This window comes from Salmo salar, chromosome 20 (genome assembly GCF_965601325.2).
Source record: "Salmo salar chromosome 20, fSalSal1, whole genome shotgun sequence".
In the NCBI taxonomy this organism is placed as follows: Eukaryota; Metazoa; Chordata; class Actinopteri; order Salmoniformes; family Salmonidae; genus Salmo; species Salmo salar.
Genome location: NC_138310.1, coordinates 86,613,209 through 86,632,270, shown reverse-complemented (window position 1 = coordinate 86,632,270; position 19,062 = coordinate 86,613,209). Strand labels below are relative to the sequence as shown.

Below are 19,062 nucleotides of genomic sequence, written 5' to 3'. Positions count from 1 at the left end.
ACCACTCGGGCTGATCCTGACAGGCCGGGCACCCTGGCAGATCAGGGCAGGCGGGCACCTCTGGCAGAACCGGGCAGTCTGGCCACTCTGGCAGAACAGGGCAGTCCGGCCACTCTGGCAGAACAGGGCAGTCCGGCCACTCTGGCAGAACAGGGCAGTCCGGCCACTCTGGCAGAACAGGGCAGTCCGGCCACTCTGGCAGAACAGGGCAGTCCGGCCACTCTGGCAGAACAGGGCAGTCCGGCCACTCTGGCAGAACAGGGCAGTCCGGCCACTCTGGCAGAACAGGGCAGTCCGGCCACTCCGGCAGAACAGGGCAGTCCGGCCACTCTGGCAGAACAGGGCAGTCCGGCCACTCCGGCAGTTCAGGGCAGTCCGGCCACTCCGGCAGTTCAGGGCAGTCTGGCCACTCCGGCAGTTCAGGGCAGTCTGGCCACTCCGGCAGTTCAGGGCAGTCCGGCCACTCCGGCAGTTCAGGGCAGTCTGGCCACTCCGGCAGTTCAGGGCAGTCTGACCTCTCTGGCGACTGTTGACTGGCGGGCAGCTCTGACGACTGTTGACTGGCGGGCAGCTCTGACGACTGTTGACTGGCGGGCAGCTCTGACGACTGTTGACTGGCGGGCAGCTCCGACGACTGTTGACTGGCGGGCAGCTCTGACGACTGTTGACTGGCGGGCAGCTCTGACGACTGTTGACTGGCGGGCAGCTCTGACGACTGTTGACTGGCGGGCAGCTCTGACGACTGTTGACTGGCGGGCAGCTCTGACGACTGTTGACTGGCGGGCAGCTCTGGTGACTGTTGACTGGCGAGGCTGGGTTGACACACTAGACTCCTGATGCGTGGGGCTGGTATAGGACGTGCCAGCCTGGAGACACGCACCTCCATGCTAGTGCGTCTGGCGGGAAACACCGGACCGAAAGGGCGCACTGGTGGTCTTGAGCGCAGGGTTGGCATCACCCCTTCCGGCTCGATGCTTACTTCGCCCTGGCACATGCGGGGCGCTGGTACCTTGCCTACCGGCCTGAAAATCCCAGGCCTCACCACAGCCCCAACCCCAAAGCACGGGACCTGTCCAGTCTGCCCTACAAGGGTACGGGGAGCTGGCCTGGGGCTGTAATCTCGCCCCGCCAAATAGCCCTTGTGCCCCCCCCTAAAAAATTATTGGGGCTGCCTCCAACATTCCTCCCTCACTTGCCTCTGTCCTCTTCTCCGCTGCTTGGTCCTTTGGTGGTGGGTAGTTCTGTAACGGCTGTCTTCTGTAGAAATGGACCAAGGCGCAGCAGGTATGTGAATACTCATCTTTAATTAAAATAAAGGAGTAGAGCATCCACTTAACAATTCAAACAATATGTAAGACAGGAACAGTTTTGCAGGCACACAACACGCAGTGCAAAAACAACTACCCACCAAAACCAAGTGACAAACATACTCCTACATATATGACTCCCAATCAGGAACAACGATCCCCAGCTGTTCCTGATCAGGAGTCACAAGACCAACACAGAACAATCACACACACAAGACTGCCACGTCCTGACCCCAAAACTACAACAACAGCTCCATCTGCTGGTCAGGACGTGACAGTGTGTGAGTGTGTGTGTGTGTGTGTGTGTGTGTGTGTGTGCGTATGAGTGTGTGTGTCCCTCATCGTATACCAAAATGAAAACAGAAACATTCCACTGTCTGCTTACCCACTGTGGGAACCTCTCCACTCCCCATCACTCCCTCTTCATACCCAAGAAGACTCAAGGCTGTAATCGCTGCCAATGGTGCTTCAACAAAATACTGAGTAAAGGGTCTGAATACTTATGTATATGTGATATTTCAGTTTTTTTTATTTTGTATAAATATGCATTCATTTCTAAAAAACTATTTTTGCTTTGTCATTGTGGGGTATTGTGTGTAGATTTGTGAGGGGAAAAAATGATTTAGTCATTTTTAGAATAAGGCTGGAACGTAACAAAATGTGGAAAAAGTCAAGGGGTCTGAATACTTTCCGAATGCACTGTATGTTCTCATATTTAGAGAGTTGCTGATGGCATTTGAAACCCATTTATGTATTTGTGACACCATATATAATCAACATTTTGTGGAAGAACATGAACTGCTATGGAGGCACATAGTTGCAGGGAATGACAAACATAATTAATGTAGACCTTATTCGGATTGTGTTCTTGAAATTTTGTCAGGACGGAGCTGTTTTTGACTCACATTGTGTTGCAGCCATCTGTGGCTAGACTGATGCAGTTTACTGTCATCAAGATACTTGAAGAAGGCATTGGCAAAGGTCAGTGAATCAGCAGCTGGAATTATTATTATTCCTCCAAATGTGCTTATGATTTGAAAGAGTTTATTGCTGTGGTGTTTCATCTGAACACCCACCTGCTTCAGTACACCTGCATCAGTACTTTCATCAGTAATCAATGAGTAAGACACAGTCCCAATGTCCTTTATTGTTTCCTCATGCACTGCAGGCCCAATAACTGCATTTATGAGTGCTGTGCATTTTCTTTCAGTGAATATTGATTCCTTTCTTTGCAATGTCTGAGATTCCCAAAGATGTGAAAGCTGCCGCGGTCATCCCCCTCTTCAAAGGGGGTGACACTCTCGACCCAAACTGCTACAGACCTATATCCGGACCTCTGGCAGTCTCTATGGGTGTGCCACAGGGTTCAATTCTTGGGCCGACTCTCTTCTCTGTATACATCAATGATGTCGCTCTTGCTGCTGGTGATTCTCTGATCCTCCTCTACACAGATGACACCATTCTGTATACTTCCGGCCCCTCTTTGGACACTGTGTTAACTAACCTCCAGACGAGCTTCAATGCCATATAACTCTCCTTCCGTGGCCTATATAGGCAGTAGTGGCGAAATAATTACAATATGGCAATTAAACACTGGACTGATAGATGTGCAGAAGATGCGTGTGCAAGATAAAGGTAAACGCAGCCATTGCTAGCTAGCCAACTCTACCAGCTAGCAGTACTGTATAATTTTTAGTCATTAAGATTTTTGCAACACAAGCTTAACTTTCTGAACTTTCGAGCTGTGTAGTCCACTTGTGTAGCTAGCAGGACTGACTTTGTGTTAGCTAGCCAACGTTTAATTACTTCTGCGTAATGAAAGGAACTAAACACGGACACGAATGATCCATTGGTAGTTTGTTGTAACCAAGAATTGGTGCTAACCGTGTGTTATTGGATGCTAGCATTCTAGTTAGCTACGGCGTCATAGGATACGGTGCACTGGGTGGGTTTCACAGAAGAATAACTAAGTTTGAGCCTAAGTTTGAGCCTCAAACAAAGTTTGAGCCTATTCCTGGAAACATTGAACCACTGTAGTTCACATCAATTATAATTTCTAAAGTGGAAGTTGGAATATTTATATGTGAGTGTTTCAGTGAATGGTTAGTGAGGGAGGCCCTGCTCTCTCGCTTGCCCAGTTGTTTAGTTAATTTTCATTCCAATCTCCTTTGCATTAGCATAGCCTCTCCTGTAGCCTGTCAACTATGTGTCTGTCTATCCCTGTTCTCTCCTCTCTGCACAGGCCACACAAACGCTTCACACCGCGAGGCTGCTGCCACTCTAACGTGGTGGTCCCAGCGCGCACGACCCACGTGGAGTTCCAGGTCACCGGCAGACTCTGGAACTGCCGGTCTGCGGCCAACAAGGTAGAGTTCATCTCAGCCTATGCTACCCTCCAGTCCCTTGACTTCTTGGCACTGACAGATTCATGGATTACCACAGAAAACACTGCTACTCCTACTGCTCTCTCCTCGTCTGACCACGTGTCTCGCATACCCCGAGAGCATCTGGTCAGCGGGGTGGTGGCACTGGAATCCTCATCTCTCCCAAGTGGACATTCTCTCTTTCTCCCCTGACCCATCTGTCGATCTCCTCCTTTGAATTCCATGCTGTCACAGTCACCAGCCCATTCAAGCTTAACATCCTTATCATTTATCGCCCTCCAGGTTCCCTTGGAAAGTTCATCAATGAGCTTGAGACATTGATAAGTTCCTTTCCTGAGGATGGCTCACCCCTCACAGTTCTGGGTGACTTTAACCTCCCTACGTCTACCTTTGACTAATTTCTCTCTGCCTCCTTCTTTCCACTCCTCTCCTCTCTTGACCTCACCCTCTCACGGTCCCCCCCTACTCACAAGGCAGGCAATACGCTTGACCTCATCTTTACTAGATGCTGTTCTTCTACAAAATCTCATTGCAACTCCCCTCCAAGTCTCCGACCACTACCTTTTATCCTTTTCCCTCTCGCTCGCCTCCAACACTACTCACTCTGCCCCTACTCAGATGGTACTGCGCCGTCGCAACCTTCGCTCTCTCTCTCTCCTGCTACTCTCTCCTCTTCCATCCTATCATCTCTTCCCTCTGCTCAAACCTTCTCTAACCAATCTCCTGATTCTGCTTCCTCAACCCTCCTCTCCTCCCTTTCTGCATCCTTTGACTCTCTATGTCCCTTATCCTCCCGGCCGGCTCGGTCCTCCCCTCCTGCTCCGTGGCTTGACGACTCATTGCGAGCTTGCAGAACAGGGCTCCGGGCAGCAGAGCGGAAATGGAGGAAAACTAGCCTCCCTGCGGACCTGGCTTCTTTTCACTCCCTCCTCTCTACATTTTCTTCCTCTGTTTCTGCTGCTAAAGCCACTTTCTACCACTCTAAATTCCAAGCATCTGCCTCTAACCCTAGGAAGCTCTTTGCCACCTTCCCCTCCCTCCTGAATCCTCCCCCCCCTCCTCCCTCTCTGTGGATGACTTCGTCAACCATTTTGAAAAGAAGGTTGACGACATCCGATCCTCGTTTGTTAAGTCAAACGACACCGCTGGTCTTGCTCACATTGCCCTACCCTATGCTTTGACCACTTTCTCCCCTCTCTCTCCAGATGAAATCTTTTGACTTGTGACGGCCGGCCGCCCAACAACCTGCCCACTTGACCCTATCCCCTCCTCTCTTTTCCAGACCATTTCCGGAGACCTTCTCCCCTACCTCACCTCGCTCATCAACTCATCCTTGACCGCTGGCTACGTCCCTTCCGTCTTCAAGAGAGCGAGAGTTGCACCCCTTTTCAAAAAACCTACACTCGATCTCTCCGATGTCAACAACTACAGACCAGTATCCCTTCTTTCTTTTCTCTCCAAATCTCTTGAGCGTGCCGTCTTTGGCCAGCTCTCTTGCTATCTCTCTCAGAATGACCTTCTCGATCCAAATCAGTCAGGTTTCAAGACTGGTCATTCAACTGAGACTGCTCTTCTCTGTGTCACGGAGGCTCTCCGCACTGCTAAAGCTAACTCTCTCTCCTCTGCTCTCATCCTTCTAGACCTATCTGCTGCCTTTGAAACTGTGAACCATCAGATCCTACTCTCCACCCTCTCCAAGTTGGGCATCTCCGGCACGGCTCACTCTTGGAGAGCGTCCTACCTGACAGGTCGCTCTTATTAGGTGGCGTTGCGAGAATCCGTCTCCGCACCACGTGCTCTCCCCACTGGTGTCCCCCAGGGCTCAGTTCTAGGCCCTCTCCTATTCTCGCTATACACCAAGTCACTTGGCTCTGTCATATCCTCACATGGTCTCTCCTATCATTGCTACGCAGACGACACACAATTAATCTTCTCCTTTCCCCCTTCTGATAACCAGGTGGCGAATCTCATCTCTGCATGTCTGGCAGACATATCAGTGTGGATGACGGATCACCACCTCAAGCTGAACCTCGGCAAAACGGAGCTGCTCTTCCTCCCGGGGATGGACTGCCCGTTCCATGATCTCGCCATCACGGTTGACAACTCCATTGTGTCCTCCACCCAGAGTGCTAAGAGCCTCGGCGTGACCCTGGACAACACCCTGTCATTCTCCGCTAACATCAAGGCGGTGACCCGATCCTGTAGGTTCATGCTCTACAACATTCGCAGAGTACGACCCTGCCTTACACAGGAAGCGGCACAGGTCCTAATCCAGGCACTTGTCATCTCCTGTCTGGATTACTGCAACTCGCTGCTTGCGGGGCTCCCTGCCTGTGCCATTAAACCCTTACAACTCATCCAGAACGCCACAGCCTGTCTGGTGTTCAACCTTCCCAAGTTCTCTCATGTCACCCCGCTCCTCCGCACACTCAACTGGCTTCCAGTTGAAGCTCGCATCTGCTACAAGACCATGGTGCTTGCCTACGGAGCTGTGAGGGGAACGGCACCTCCGTACCTTCAGGCTCTGATCAGTCCTTACACCCAAAGAAGGGCACTGCGTTCATCCACCTCTGGCCTGCTCGCCTCCCTACCTCTGCGGAAGCACAGTTCCCGCTCAGCCCAGTCAAAACTGTTCGCTGCTCTGGCACCCCAATGGTGGAACAAGCTCCCTCATGACGCCAGGACAGCGGAGTCAATCACCACCTTCCGGAGACACCTGAAACCCCACCTCTTTAAGGAATACCTGGGATAGTATAAAGTAATCCTTCTACCCCACCCCCCTACCCTACCCCCCCTTCCCAAAAAAAGATATAGATGTACTATTGTAAAGTGGTTGTTCCACTGGATATCATAAGGTGAATGCACCAATTTGTAAGTCACTCTGGATAAGAGCGTCTGCTAAATGACGTAAATGTAAAATGTAAATGTAAGTAGAGGTACTAGGGTACAATGGAGAAGAAAAAAAAAGAAATAACAGTATGGGATGAGGTACTTGGATGGGCTATTTACAAATGAGCTATGTACAGGTGCAGTGATCTGTGAGCTGCTCTGACAGCTGGTGCTTAAAGCTAGTGATGGAGATATGAGTCTCCAGCTACAGTGATTTTTGCAGTTTGTTCCAGTCATTGGCAGCAGAGAACTGGAAGGAAAGTTGGCCGAAGGAGAAATTGGCTTTGGGGGTGACCAATGAAATGCACCTGCTGGAGCGCGTGCTGCGGGTGGGTGCTGCTATGTTGACCAGTGAGCTGAGATAAGGCAGGGCTTTACCTAGCAAAGACTTATAGATGACCTGGGGCCAGTGGGTTTGGCGACGAATATGAAGCGAGGGCCAGCCAACGAGAGCATACAGGTCGCAGTGGTGGGTAGTATATGGGGCTTTGGTGACAAAACGGATGGCACTGTGATAGACTGCATCCAATTTGCTGAGTAGAGTGTTGGAGGCTATTTTGCAAATGACATCGCCGAAGTCAAGGACCGGTACGATAGTCAGTTTTACGAGGGTATGTTTGGCAGCATGAGTGAAGGATGCTTTGTTGCGAAATAGGAAGCCGCTTCTAGATTTAATTTTGGATAGGCGATGCTTAAATGTGAGTCTGGAAGGAGAGTTTACAGTCTAACCAGACACCTAGGTATTTGTAGTTGTCCACATATTCTAAGTCAGAACCGTCCAGAGTAGTGATGCAGGTGTGGGCAGCGATCGGTTGAAGAGCATGCATTTGGTTTTACTTGCATTTAAGAGCATTTGGAGGCCACGGAAGGAGAGTTATATGTCATTCAAGCTCATCTCGAGGGTAGTTAACACAGTGTCCAAAGAAGGGCCAGAAGTATCCAGAATGGTGTCGTCTGCGTAGAGTTGGATCAGAGAATCACCAGCAGCAAGAGCGACATCATTGATGTATCAGAGAAAAGAATCGGCCCGAGAATTGAACCCTGTGGCACCCCCATAGACTGCCAGAGGTCCGGACAACAAGCCCTCCGATTTTACACACTGAACTCTGTCTTAGAAATAGTTGGTGAACCAGGCAAGGCAGTCATTTGAGAAACCAAGGCTGATGAGTCTGCCGATAAGAATGTGGTGATTGACAGAGTCGAACGCCTTGGCCAGGTCGATGAATACGGCAGCACAGTATTGTCTCTTATCGATGGCGGTTATGATATCGTTTAGGACCTTGAAAGTGGCTGAGGTGCACCCATGACCAGCTCTGAAACCAGATTGCATAGCAGAGAAGGTACGGTGGGATTCGAAATGGTCGGTGATCTGTTTGTTAACTTGGCTTTCGAAGACCTTAGAAAGACAGGGTAGGATAGATATAGGTCTGTAGCAGTTTGGGTCTAGAGTGTCTCCCCCTTTGAAAAAGGGGATGACAGCGGTAGCTTTCCAATCTTTGGGGATCTCAGACGATACGAAAGAGAGGATGAACAGGCTAGAAATAGGGGTTGCAACAATTTTGGTGGATAAATTTTGGAAAGAGAGGATCCAGATTGTCTAGCCTGCCTGATTTGTAGGGGTCCAGACTTTGCAGTTCTTTCAGAACATAAGCTATCTGGATTTGGGTGAAGGAGAAATGGGGGAGGCTTGGGCAAGTTGCTGTGGGGGGTGCAGGGCTGTTGACAGGGGTTGGGGTAGCCAGGTGGAAAGCATGCCCAGCCGTAGAATTTTTTTAATTGAAATTCTCAATTATCGTGGATTTATTGGTGGTGACATTGTTTCCTAGCCTCAGTGCAGTGGGCATCTGGGAGGAGGTGCTCCCAGATGAATCAAGGGCTATATCTGTTCCTGAATCTACATTTTTTGAATGGGGCATGCTTATTTAAGATGGTGAGGAAAGCACTTGTAAATAACAAGGCATCCTCTACTGAAGGAATGAGGGCAATATCCATTCAGGATACCTGGGCCAGGTCGTTTAGAAAGGCCTGCTCGCTGAAGTGTTTTAAGGAGCGTTTGACAGTGATGAGGGGTGGTTGTTTGACCTCAGACCCATTACGGACGCAGGCAATGAGGCAGTGATCGCTAAGATCCTGGTTGAAGACAGCAGAGGTGTACTTGGAGGGCAGGTTGGTTAGGATGATATCTTTGAGGGTGCCGGTGTTTACGGATTTGGGGTTGTACCTATTGTTGGTTCATTGATCATTTGTGTGAGATAGAAGGCATCAAGCTTAGATTGAACGATTGCCGGGGTGTTAAGCATGTCCCTATTTGGGTCACCTAACAGCACAAGCTTTGAAGATAGATGGGAGGCAATCAATTCACATATGGTGTCCAGGTCACAGCTGGGGGCAGAAGGTGGTCTATAGCAAGCGGCACTGGTGAGAGACTTGTTTCTGGAAAGGTGGATTTTTAAAAGTAGAAGCTCAAATTGTTTGGGCACAGACCTGGAAAGTAAGACTATTACAGAGCGCTGCTACCTATTAGACTACCTACAAGCACTGCTACCTATTAGATATCCCTAATAATTTAGAACATGGCAAATAGATAGCACTGAGAATTTAGAACATGCTTAATAAATAGCACTGAGAATTTAGAACATGCTTAATAAATAGCACTGAGAATTTAGAACATGCTTAAATAAATAGCACTGAGAATTTAGAACAATGTTTCTTTGGTTGAGATTAAGACATTTAGAAACAGTATGGCCTGTAAAAAAGCTGTCCCCTCTTGTAGTCATTAGACAGGTAGTGTTCCTCTGTGCGCATTTGTGTCCCCACAGATGAGCACATTTCCCTGGGACTGGAAATGGCATGTCTCTTGCTCAAAGGTGGGGAAGATCACCTCTGAGTAATATGGGGATTTTGAGGGGTGGATATATATTGCACAAAGGAACACATATTTTTCTGTCAGTTCAAGTACTTTTTTCAGTTTTAACCAAATGTTATATTTAATAATTTTGAGGGGATATATACGATTTTGTTGTTCGGATTTGTAACAAATGATCAATCCTCTGACTCTATTGACAGAGCTGTGTTTCTGTGATGGCACAATTACCACTCTGTAGCCTGTGGGATAGCGAGTGACAATGTCAGCCTTACACCATGTCTCCCGCAGAATGATGACGTCAACACCTTTAAGATTTTTGTTGAACTCCAGTGCTAAACTCTTCAGTCCAAAGACTGATGAGTTTAGACCCTGAATGTTCCACACGCTGACTGATAGTGATTTCATGTTGCAAAAAGAAAGAATTGAACAGTAAGAAATACAACTACTAGCTTTTAATTTGTTAAGAGTGAGATAAATAGGATAAAAGCAAAAACAATTATGTTATATATTGTATTAATATACACTACCGTTCAAACGTTTGGGGTCACATGAGACATTTCCCTGTTTCAGAAAGAAAAGCAATTTTTTTGTCCATTAAAATAATATAAAATTGATCTGAAATACAGTGTAGACATTGTTCATGTTGTAAATTACTATTGTAGCTGGAAACGGCAGATCTTTTTATGGAATATATACGTAGGCGTACAAAGGTCCATTATCAGCAACCATCACTCCTGTGCTCCAATGGCACGTTGTGTTAGCTAATCCAAGTTTAGCATTTTAAAAGGCTAATTTATCATTAGAAAACCCTTTTGCAATTATGTTATCACAGCTGAAAACGGTTGTTTTTTCTGAATAGAAAGAGGAGTGGGAGGCCTCGGTACACAACTGAGCAAGAGGACAAGTACATTAGAGAATATAGTTTGAGAAACAGACGCCTCACAAGTCCTCAACTGGTACCTGTAAAACACGAGTTTAAACATCAACAGTGAAGAGGCGAATCTGGGATGCTGGCCTTCTAGGCAGAGTTCCTCTGTCCAGTGTCTGTGTCCTTTTGCCAACTTAATCTTTTACTTTTATTGGCCAGTCTGAGATATGGCTTTTTCTTTGAAACTCTGCCTAGAAGCCCAGCATATTCCTATTAATTGAACAAGTAAACTTTTAGTACAGTAGGTGTGTGTGTGTGTGTTTGTGTGTGTGTGCTTGTGTCCGTGTGTGTGTGTTTAGTGCAGTCTAGTGCAGTTTAGTGTAGAAGTATTGAAGGAGCTGTTTAATCTCACTCAATGAGATTAAAGGGATTAAAGTCTTTGCGGGGCAGTAGAGTGGAGATGGTGATGTGGGAGTTGGGGGACCCACTCAGAGGCCCTCTCTCTTACTCTGTTCACCAGGCTGCCTACTCTCTCCTGCTCCTCTCGCAGGTTGTTGGTGCCAGTGTGAATAATAATGTGGCCTGGTGTGTCAATGTCAGGCTGGGACAGGATGTGGAGTGCATCCTGCATTTTTGGGCACCATATTCTGGACACCTTGTCGTCGGGGAAGAGTTTATCTTCTTGGATGAATTTCCCGTTTTGGTCAATGAGGATGGCCACCTCAGTGGGTTTTACCAGAGTAGATGGTTTACGGTCTGGGGCTGGGGCTGGGGTACACAGGGCCTGTGTAGAAGGAGGGAAGGCTTTTACCTCCTCAAGCGCTGTGGTAAGGCTCTCTCTCAGCTCCTGGAAAGAGATCTTCAGCTGGGACCTGCACTGGTTGATCTGGTCCTGTAGAAGCTCTGTGTCTGGGCTGGAGGTGGTGTAGCTGAGGGGCTGCTCCTTTAGCTCAGTAACCCATACCTCTAACTCTAACAGAGAGAGCCTGTATCTCAGCAGGCTGATGGTGGTCTTGACTCTGGTGGTTGTAGGCAGGTAAGGGGGAGGATAGACCTGTTGAGTGGGTGAAGGTCTGGGCCTGGGTTCGTGTTGTTGGGGTGCCTGAGGAGAGAGGTTGAGGTGCTGTCCTTGTCTTTTTTGGAATCCGCTATTTCCTTAGGGTGGGGAAGTCTTGCACAAAAGAGCTGAGTGCAGCGTCACTGCCCTGGACCATGACAATGACATTATGGTGCATGTTTACCATCAGAAACATGTTTTCCTGGTCCTTCTCGCTGTCCTCAAAAATGTGGTTTTGCCTTCCCTTGCAGATGCATTTCTTTGTCGTATAGCTGAAATGCCTGGTTACAGCTGTATGCCAGGCAGTAGTGTGGTCTGTGTAAAGTAACAGGTTTGTAACAGTCCTGTGGTGTTAGCAGTCGTCAAAGAAAGAAGGGGGGGAAAGAGGGGGAAGTCTCTCAGTCTCTGCTGCTGCTGGTGTTGCTAGGGTTACCACCAGTAAACAGTTGGAGTTAGATGGTAAGCTAGCTAACAGATTTGAATTTGGCTAGCTAGCACGATTAAGATTGGTCTTTCAACTCACTTTCTGTCAATCATTTTCTACTGTGTTGATCTTCAGATGTTCAATTTGGTTACCTATGCATTTAGTGCTTATTGAAATGTGTTAATCTCACTCTTAACAACCAGAAAGTTATAAAAAGTCAGGAGCTGTTCTTCAGCATGACTTAATTAAAACAATTATTTCGAGTACAGTGTGATGTAATATCTGTCTGAATGGGTCCATCAGATGTTGTTGAAGAACAGATACTGTATCTCCTGTACTACACATTACCTTCAATAACATCACCCTCACAGGCTTTCTCCAATTTCCCCCAATTACCTGCTCCCCAAGTTATCCTCCAATAACAAGTCCCAATTAACCCCCTCCTGCCCCTTCCTCCCTACAAGCACCCCCTGGTGGCTGTGTGCTTGTTTTTTAGCCGGGGGCTCATTTGTCCCTATATCAGCAGCTCCCCTTCTCTCCTCTTCCTCTCCCTCTTTCACTCTGACTCTCTGCAGGAGATGCCACACTGACAGACACTCATCCTCTCTCTCTCTGTCTGTCTGTCTGTCTCACCAGGATAAGATTTACTGTTGCCAGGTAGTGCAGAAGTAGAACAAGGTTGTGTGTGTCAATCGCTGTTTTTTCACGTCTGCTTACAGGTGGCTGTGGTGTATGGTGTATATCTTCACTGATGGCACTTTTTTTTAATATCATTCTGTCTACAGAGTGTTCTGTCTGGAAGGTCTTGGTTTGGTCTCTCTCCAACAGGTGACGGAACTCTCCCAGTCCTCGGCCTTGTCTCTCTCCAGATGATGAGCCTCTGGGGCTGGCTGTGGCTGCTCTACTGTCTCCATGTCCCTGGGTGTGTCTGGGGTCTGGATGGAGGTGGAGAGGGGGCTTGTCGGCTGGTAGCTAAGCCCGTCTCCGGCAGTGTTTATCGGGCAGGAGATGTGGTCATTGGGGGCCTGTTCCCCATCCATGTGGAAGCCCCTCTACCAGAGCAGGAGTTCAGGAGCATTAAGGGAAATTCTACCTGTGCAATGTACGCAGCTTGTGAGATAACAGCTTTTTGTCATTGTGTTTTCACTTGAAGGTAATGTGTATTCAGTTACCTCCTATCTCTCCGTTTCTTACTTTCTTCCGTCTGTCAGTTTCAAACAGCGTGCTTACCGCTGGCTCCAGACTATGATCTTTGCAGTGGAGGAGATTAACCGTGACCCAGCCCTCCTGCCTAACCTCACCCTGGGGTTCCTGGCTTCTGACACATGCCGGTCAGAGGGCACCACCCTGGAGGCAGCCCTAGCCATGGTGACCGGCAAGGAGGCCTCCGTGGTGGGCACAGAGTGTGGCACAACCCCCGAGGTTCCCGTCATTATAGGGGATGCCCGCTCCTCAGCTTCCATCGTGGCGGCACAAACCCTCGGGCCGTTTGATTTACCCATGGTGAGGCAGGGGTTAGATTATAGGCTGGGATGAGTTGATGACTCTTTTCACATTACATTTTAATTTCTTTCTATATTTCTCTCTCTAACGTTTACTTTCCTACTTCCTCTGCTCTCTCTCTCTTACAAATTATAATAATCCTTGACTCTCGCTCTCTCTCTCTCTCTGTCTCTCACTGTCTCACTCTCTCACTGTCTCACCCTCTCTCTCTCTCTCTCTCTCAATCTGTTCTCTCCCAGGTGAGTTACTTAGCCACCTGTGCGTGTTTGAGTGACAACTGGAGGTACCCCTCGTTCTTCCGTACGGTACCCAGCGATGCCTTCCAGGCTCGGGGCATGGCCAGGCTGCTGCGTCTGCTGAGATGGGTGTGGGTAGGGCTAGTGTCAGAGGATGATGACTATGGCAGGTTTGGGGTTCAGCTGCTTCTCCAAGAGCTCCAGGGATCTGGGGTGTGTGTCGCTTACTCTGAGGTCCTCCCCAAGGTACGACCTCACTCTGATGATCTGACAGTATACTCTCTCTATTGCTCAATCTTTCTCTCTCTCTTTCACTGTGACTACCCCTCTCTTCTAATCTAATAGAAACTCTCTCTCTGATTTTCTCTGACTCTCTGCGCTTTCTCTCATTGATGGTCATCCGCAAGTTACCGTCTAGGAGAAAGATCAGGCACATTGCGGACACCATCAGACGATCTACTGCCAGAGTGGTTGTAGCATTTGTAGGATTCACGGGTTATGCAGGGGTGAGCAGTTACCGGTCAGAGTATTGTTAATGATTTGTAACACAGCTGTAGCAGTGTCCTTGTGTCTTACCATGTCTTGATGCCCTTTATAGACACAATAATTTCCAAATCGATAATCACGCATTTCAGCTTGACTATCTTGATCTTTTTAACGATTTCATTCTCCAGGCCCTGATGGAAGAGGTTGTCCGTCAGAACATTACAGATAAGCAGTGGATTGCCTCAGAGTCCTGGGTCACCTACTCTACTATCGCCGCCCCAAAAAACCTGCTCTCTCTTTCCGGGACAATCGGTTTTGCCCTGAAGAAAGCTGACATTCCTGGCCTGGGGCCTTTCCTAACACGCCTCCATCCAGACGGGGACTACCAGAAGTCCGACCCATTCCTGAGGGAATTGTGGGAAGAGATGTTTGGGTGTTCTCTGGGGGTTGACCCCAGCGTGACCCAGTCGTCCAGGCGACAGTGTACTGGGTCAGAGGTCATACGTGAGGGAGAATTTACACCTAAATCTCTGTTTTTTGTCCAGATTCCCAATGTTATCTCAGTTAAATATTGTGTTAATTCTAGGTGAGGGGGAGAGCCAGTATGCTGACGTGTCTCAGCTGAGAGCCAGCTATAATGTGTACAAGGCTGTGTACGCCATCGCCTACGCCATACAGGATATGATGGCCTGTAGACCAGGGGACAGAGTCTTTAATGGTGGACAGTGCCCTGATATCAGGAAGCTTCAGCCCAGCCAGGTGAGAACAACATGTTGATCTGTTTTCAAGTTAACAACACTAATGTTTCCAGTCAGGATACAGTGAAAACACTTTGTAAGGTTTGAGTTCTAAAGAACCAAAGCCACAACTGGTTCTAACTCTTAATCCTGTTCCAATGCCCTTTTCTCTTTGAGATTGTTCATTATCTGAGGGGAGTGAACTTCAGTACTCCTGTGGGGGAATCTTTCCACTTCGACATTAATGGAGATCCGCCTGCCTCTTATGACATCATCAACTGGCATGTGACCCCCGAGGGGACGGCAGAGTTTGTCCAGGTTGGACATTTTCTGTCCTCTGAGGGATCGGACGACCAGTTTCACATGAACATGGATAAAGTGGTGTGGGGTGGGGGCAGCGGAGAGGAGGTGAGAACTGTTCAGTTTAGTTTCACTGAGGCAGAGAGGAGAGTGTGTGTGTGTGTGTGTGTGTGTGTGTGTGTGTGTGTGTGTGTGTGTGTGTGTGTGTGTGTGTGTGTGTGTGTGTGTGTGTGAGTGATGGAGAGAGATTTATTGAGTTTATCACCCTGAGGCAGACATTCAGAAAAGAAAAAGACATAAAGAAGACCAAATAAATAACAGGGGAATGGTATCTCAGACAGAAAGTCAACATGACACTGAACGGTCTCTTTTTTTAACTAGGCAAGTCAGTTTAAAACAATTTACAATGACAGCCTACCCCAGCCAAACCGGGAAGACCCTCCGAATTACGGCCAAATGTGATACAGCTTGGATTTGAACCAGGGACTGTAGTGATGCCTCTTGCACTGACATGCAGTCCCTTAGAACGCTGAGCCACTCAGGGGGAACATGATACTGAAATTGAGATATTTGTGTGGTCATATTCCTGACATAGTTCCCAGAGGGACCCAGCGAGCCTGTCTGTCTGTGTAATAATGATGATAACAGCAATGATGATGACGATGATAACTTCTTCCTCTCCCTCCTCTGGTAGGTCCTTGTGTCTGTATGCAGTGCTGACTGTCCCCCTGGTACCAGGCATGCGGTACAGAAGGGGAGGCCTGTGTGCTGCTTTGACTGTCTGTCTTGCGCTGAGGGAGAGATCAGCAACACAACAGGTAGTCTATCTAGGGTTCTGATTCCAATTCATATTTTTCCTCAGTCCTGACTGGTCCTGATTTGGACACCTCATTCTTCTTCCTTCTCTATCAGGGTCAGATGAGTGTATTAGGTGTCCACAGCGGTTCTGGTCCAACCCTGATCGTACGGCGTGCATCCCCCAGCTGGTGGACTTCCTCTCCTACAGCGACACCATGGGTGTCATCCTGTCTGTCATCTCAGTTTCTGGGGCAACACTCACAGCCGGTGCCCTGGCCACCTTCCTCTACCACCGTCACACGGCCCTGGTGAGTTGAATCATATGATCATATATAGAGGTACTGGACAGAGATGAGATTGTGTCATTTCAGGTTTGAATTTCTGACATCACTTTGTCTAAATTATAATTTTCTGTCACTTTCCAGGTGAAAGCCAACAACTCTGAGCTCAGCTTCCTGCTCCTGCTGTCGCTCAAGCTCTGCTTCCTGTGTGCACTGGTTTTCATTGGCCAGCCAAAGCCATGGACATGCATGCTGAGACACACCCTGTTTGGTATAAGCTTTGTGTTCTGCATCTCCTGTCTGCTCAGCAGGACTGTGGTGGTGCTGGTGGCCTTCAGGGCCACTCTGCCTGGAGAGAACCTGATGAGATACTTCAGCCCCACCCAGCAGAGGATGGGTATCTCACTCTGCACACTCATCCAGGTGAACATCTAGTTTTTACTATATTCTATTGGAATGTAATTGTTTCCTTCATAGACCATATTAGTTGTTATTATGGTAACTGTAACTTGCGTTTTCCTTCCACCTCCGTTCCCTTCCACAGGTGCTGATCTGTGTACTGTGGCTGGCCCTAGCTCCACCCCAACCGGCTGAGAGGGGAGGCAGAGAGGGTCGTGGGCCGAGGGTGGTCCTGGAGTGTGAGGTGGGCTCTGTGGTTGGTTTCTCTCTGGTGCTGGGCTACATCGGCCTTCTGGCCTCCCTCTGTCTCCTCTTAGCCTTCCTGGCCAGGAAACTCCCAGACAACTTCAACGAGGCCAAGTTCATCACCTTCAGCATGCTGATCTTCTGTGCCGTGTGGATCTCCTTCATCCCTGCCTACGTCAGCTCTCCTGGGAAGTACACAGTAGCTGTAGAGATCTTTGCCATCCTGGCATCCAGCTTTGGGCTGCTGTTCTGTCTGTTTGCTCCAAAGTGTTACATCATCCTTCTGAGACCAGAGAGAAACACCAAGAAACACATGATGTCCAAATAGAAACCACCAAGAAACACATGATGTCCAATTAGAAACCACCAAGAAACACATGATGTCCAATTAGAAACCACCAAGAAACACATGATGTCCAATTAGAAACCACCAAGAAACACATGATGTCCAATTAGAAACCACCAAGAAACACATGATGTCCAAATAGAAACCACCAGAAACACATGATGTCCAATTAGAAACCACCAAGAAACACAGGATGTCCAATTAGAAACCACCAAGAAACACATGATGTCCAATTAGAAACCACCAAGAAACACATGATGTCCAATTAGAAACCACCAAGAAACACATGATGTCCAATTAGAAACCACCAAGAAACACATGATGTCCAATTAGAAACCAGCAAGAAACACATGATGTGTTTCTTAAACTTAAACATACTCATGTTGTGATTTAGGGTTCCTTGATATTAATTTCAACATTCTGCCTATTTATAGGCCACGGAAGGAGAGTTATATGGCATTGAAGTTCATCTTGAGGGTAGTTAACACAGTGTCCAAAGAAGGGCCAGAAGTATTCAGAATGGTGTCGTCTGCGTAGAGGTGGATCAGAGAATAACCAGCAGCAAGAGCGACATCATTGATGTATACAGAGAAAAGAATCGGCCTGAGAATTGATCCCTGTGGCACCCCCATAGAGACTGCCAGAGGTCCAGACAGCAGGCCCTCCGATTTGACACACTGAACTCTGTCTGAGAAGTAGTTGGTGAACCAGGCGAGGCAGTCATTTGAGAAACTAAGGCTGATGAGTCTGCTGATAAGAATGTGGTGATTGACAGAGTCGAAAACCTTGGCCAGGTCGATGAATACGGCAGCACAGTATTGTCTCTTATCGATTGCGATTATGATATCGTTTAGGACCTTGAGCGTGGCTGAGGTGCACCCATGACCAGCTCTGAAACCAGATTGCATAGCAGAGAAGGTACGGTGGGATTCGAAATGGTCGGTGATCTGTTTGTTAACTTGGCTTTTGAAGACCTTAGAAAGACAGGGTAGGATAGATATAGGTCTGTAGCAGTTTGGGTCTAGAGTGTCTCCCCCTTTGAAAAGGGGGATGACCGCGGCAGCTTTCCAATCTTTTGGGATCTCAGACGATACGAAAGAGAGGTTGAACAGGCTAGTAATAGGGGTTGCAACAATTTTGGCTGATAATTTTAGAAAGAGAGGGATTGTCTAGCCCGCCTGATTTGTACGGGTCCAGAATTTGCAGTTCTTTCAGAACATCATCTATCTGGATTTCGGTGAAGGAGAAATGGGGGAGGCTTGGGCAAGTTGCTGTGGGCCGTAGAAAATGTTTATTGAAATTCTCAATTATCCCGGATTTATCGGTGGTGACAGTGTTTCCTAGCCTCAGTGCAGTGGGTATCTGGGAGGAGGTGCTCTTAATCTCATTGGACTTTACAGTGTCCCAGAATGTTTGGAGTTTGTGCTAAAGGATGCAAATTTCTGTTTGAAAAAGCTAGTCTTTGCTTTCCTAACTGCCCTTGTATGTTGGTTACTAACTTCCCTGAAAAGTTGCATATCGCGTGGGCTGTTCGCAAAGGATGTTTTTGTGCTGGTCAAGGGCAGTTAGGTCTGGAGTAACCATGGGCTATATCTGTTCCTGATTCTACATTTTTTGAATGGGGCATGCTTATGTAAGATGGTGATGAAAGCGCTTTTAAAGAACAAGGCATCCTCTACTGACGGAATGAGGGCAATATCCTTTCAGGATACCCGGGCCAGGTCGTTTAGAAAGGCCTGCTCGCTGAAGTGTTTTAAGGAGCGTTTGACAGTGATGAGTGGTGGTTGTTTTACCTCAGACCCATTACGGACGCAGGCAATGAGGCAGTGATTGCTAAGATTCTGGTTGAAGACAGCAGAGGTGTATTTGGAGGGCAGGTTGGTTAGGATGATATCTATGAGGGTGCCTGTGTTTACGGATTTGGGGTTGTACCTA

The 19,062-nt window shown here is 48.0% G+C and overlaps 1 protein-coding gene across 1 annotated transcript; it reads left to right on the top strand.

Annotated features, from left to right (window-relative positions):
- Positions 1 to 11,648: 11,648 nt before the first annotated feature.
- On the top strand, positions 11,649 to 17,462 carry LOC145850477 (extracellular calcium-sensing receptor). Its single transcript, XM_082966124.1, has 12 exons — positions 11,649 to 11,690; positions 12,665 to 12,897; positions 13,007 to 13,298; positions 13,538 to 13,780; positions 13,942 to 14,016; positions 14,209 to 14,524; positions 14,607 to 14,779; positions 14,935 to 15,165; positions 15,752 to 15,875; positions 15,970 to 16,163; positions 16,281 to 16,559; positions 16,681 to 17,462. Exons 1-12 carry the CDS (start codon positions 11,649 to 11,651, stop codon positions 17,107 to 17,109), a joined length of 2,631 nt encoding a protein of 876 aa, XP_082822250.1. The 3' UTR covers positions 17,110 to 17,462.
- The last annotated feature ends 1,600 nt before the right edge of the window (positions 17,463 to 19,062 follow it).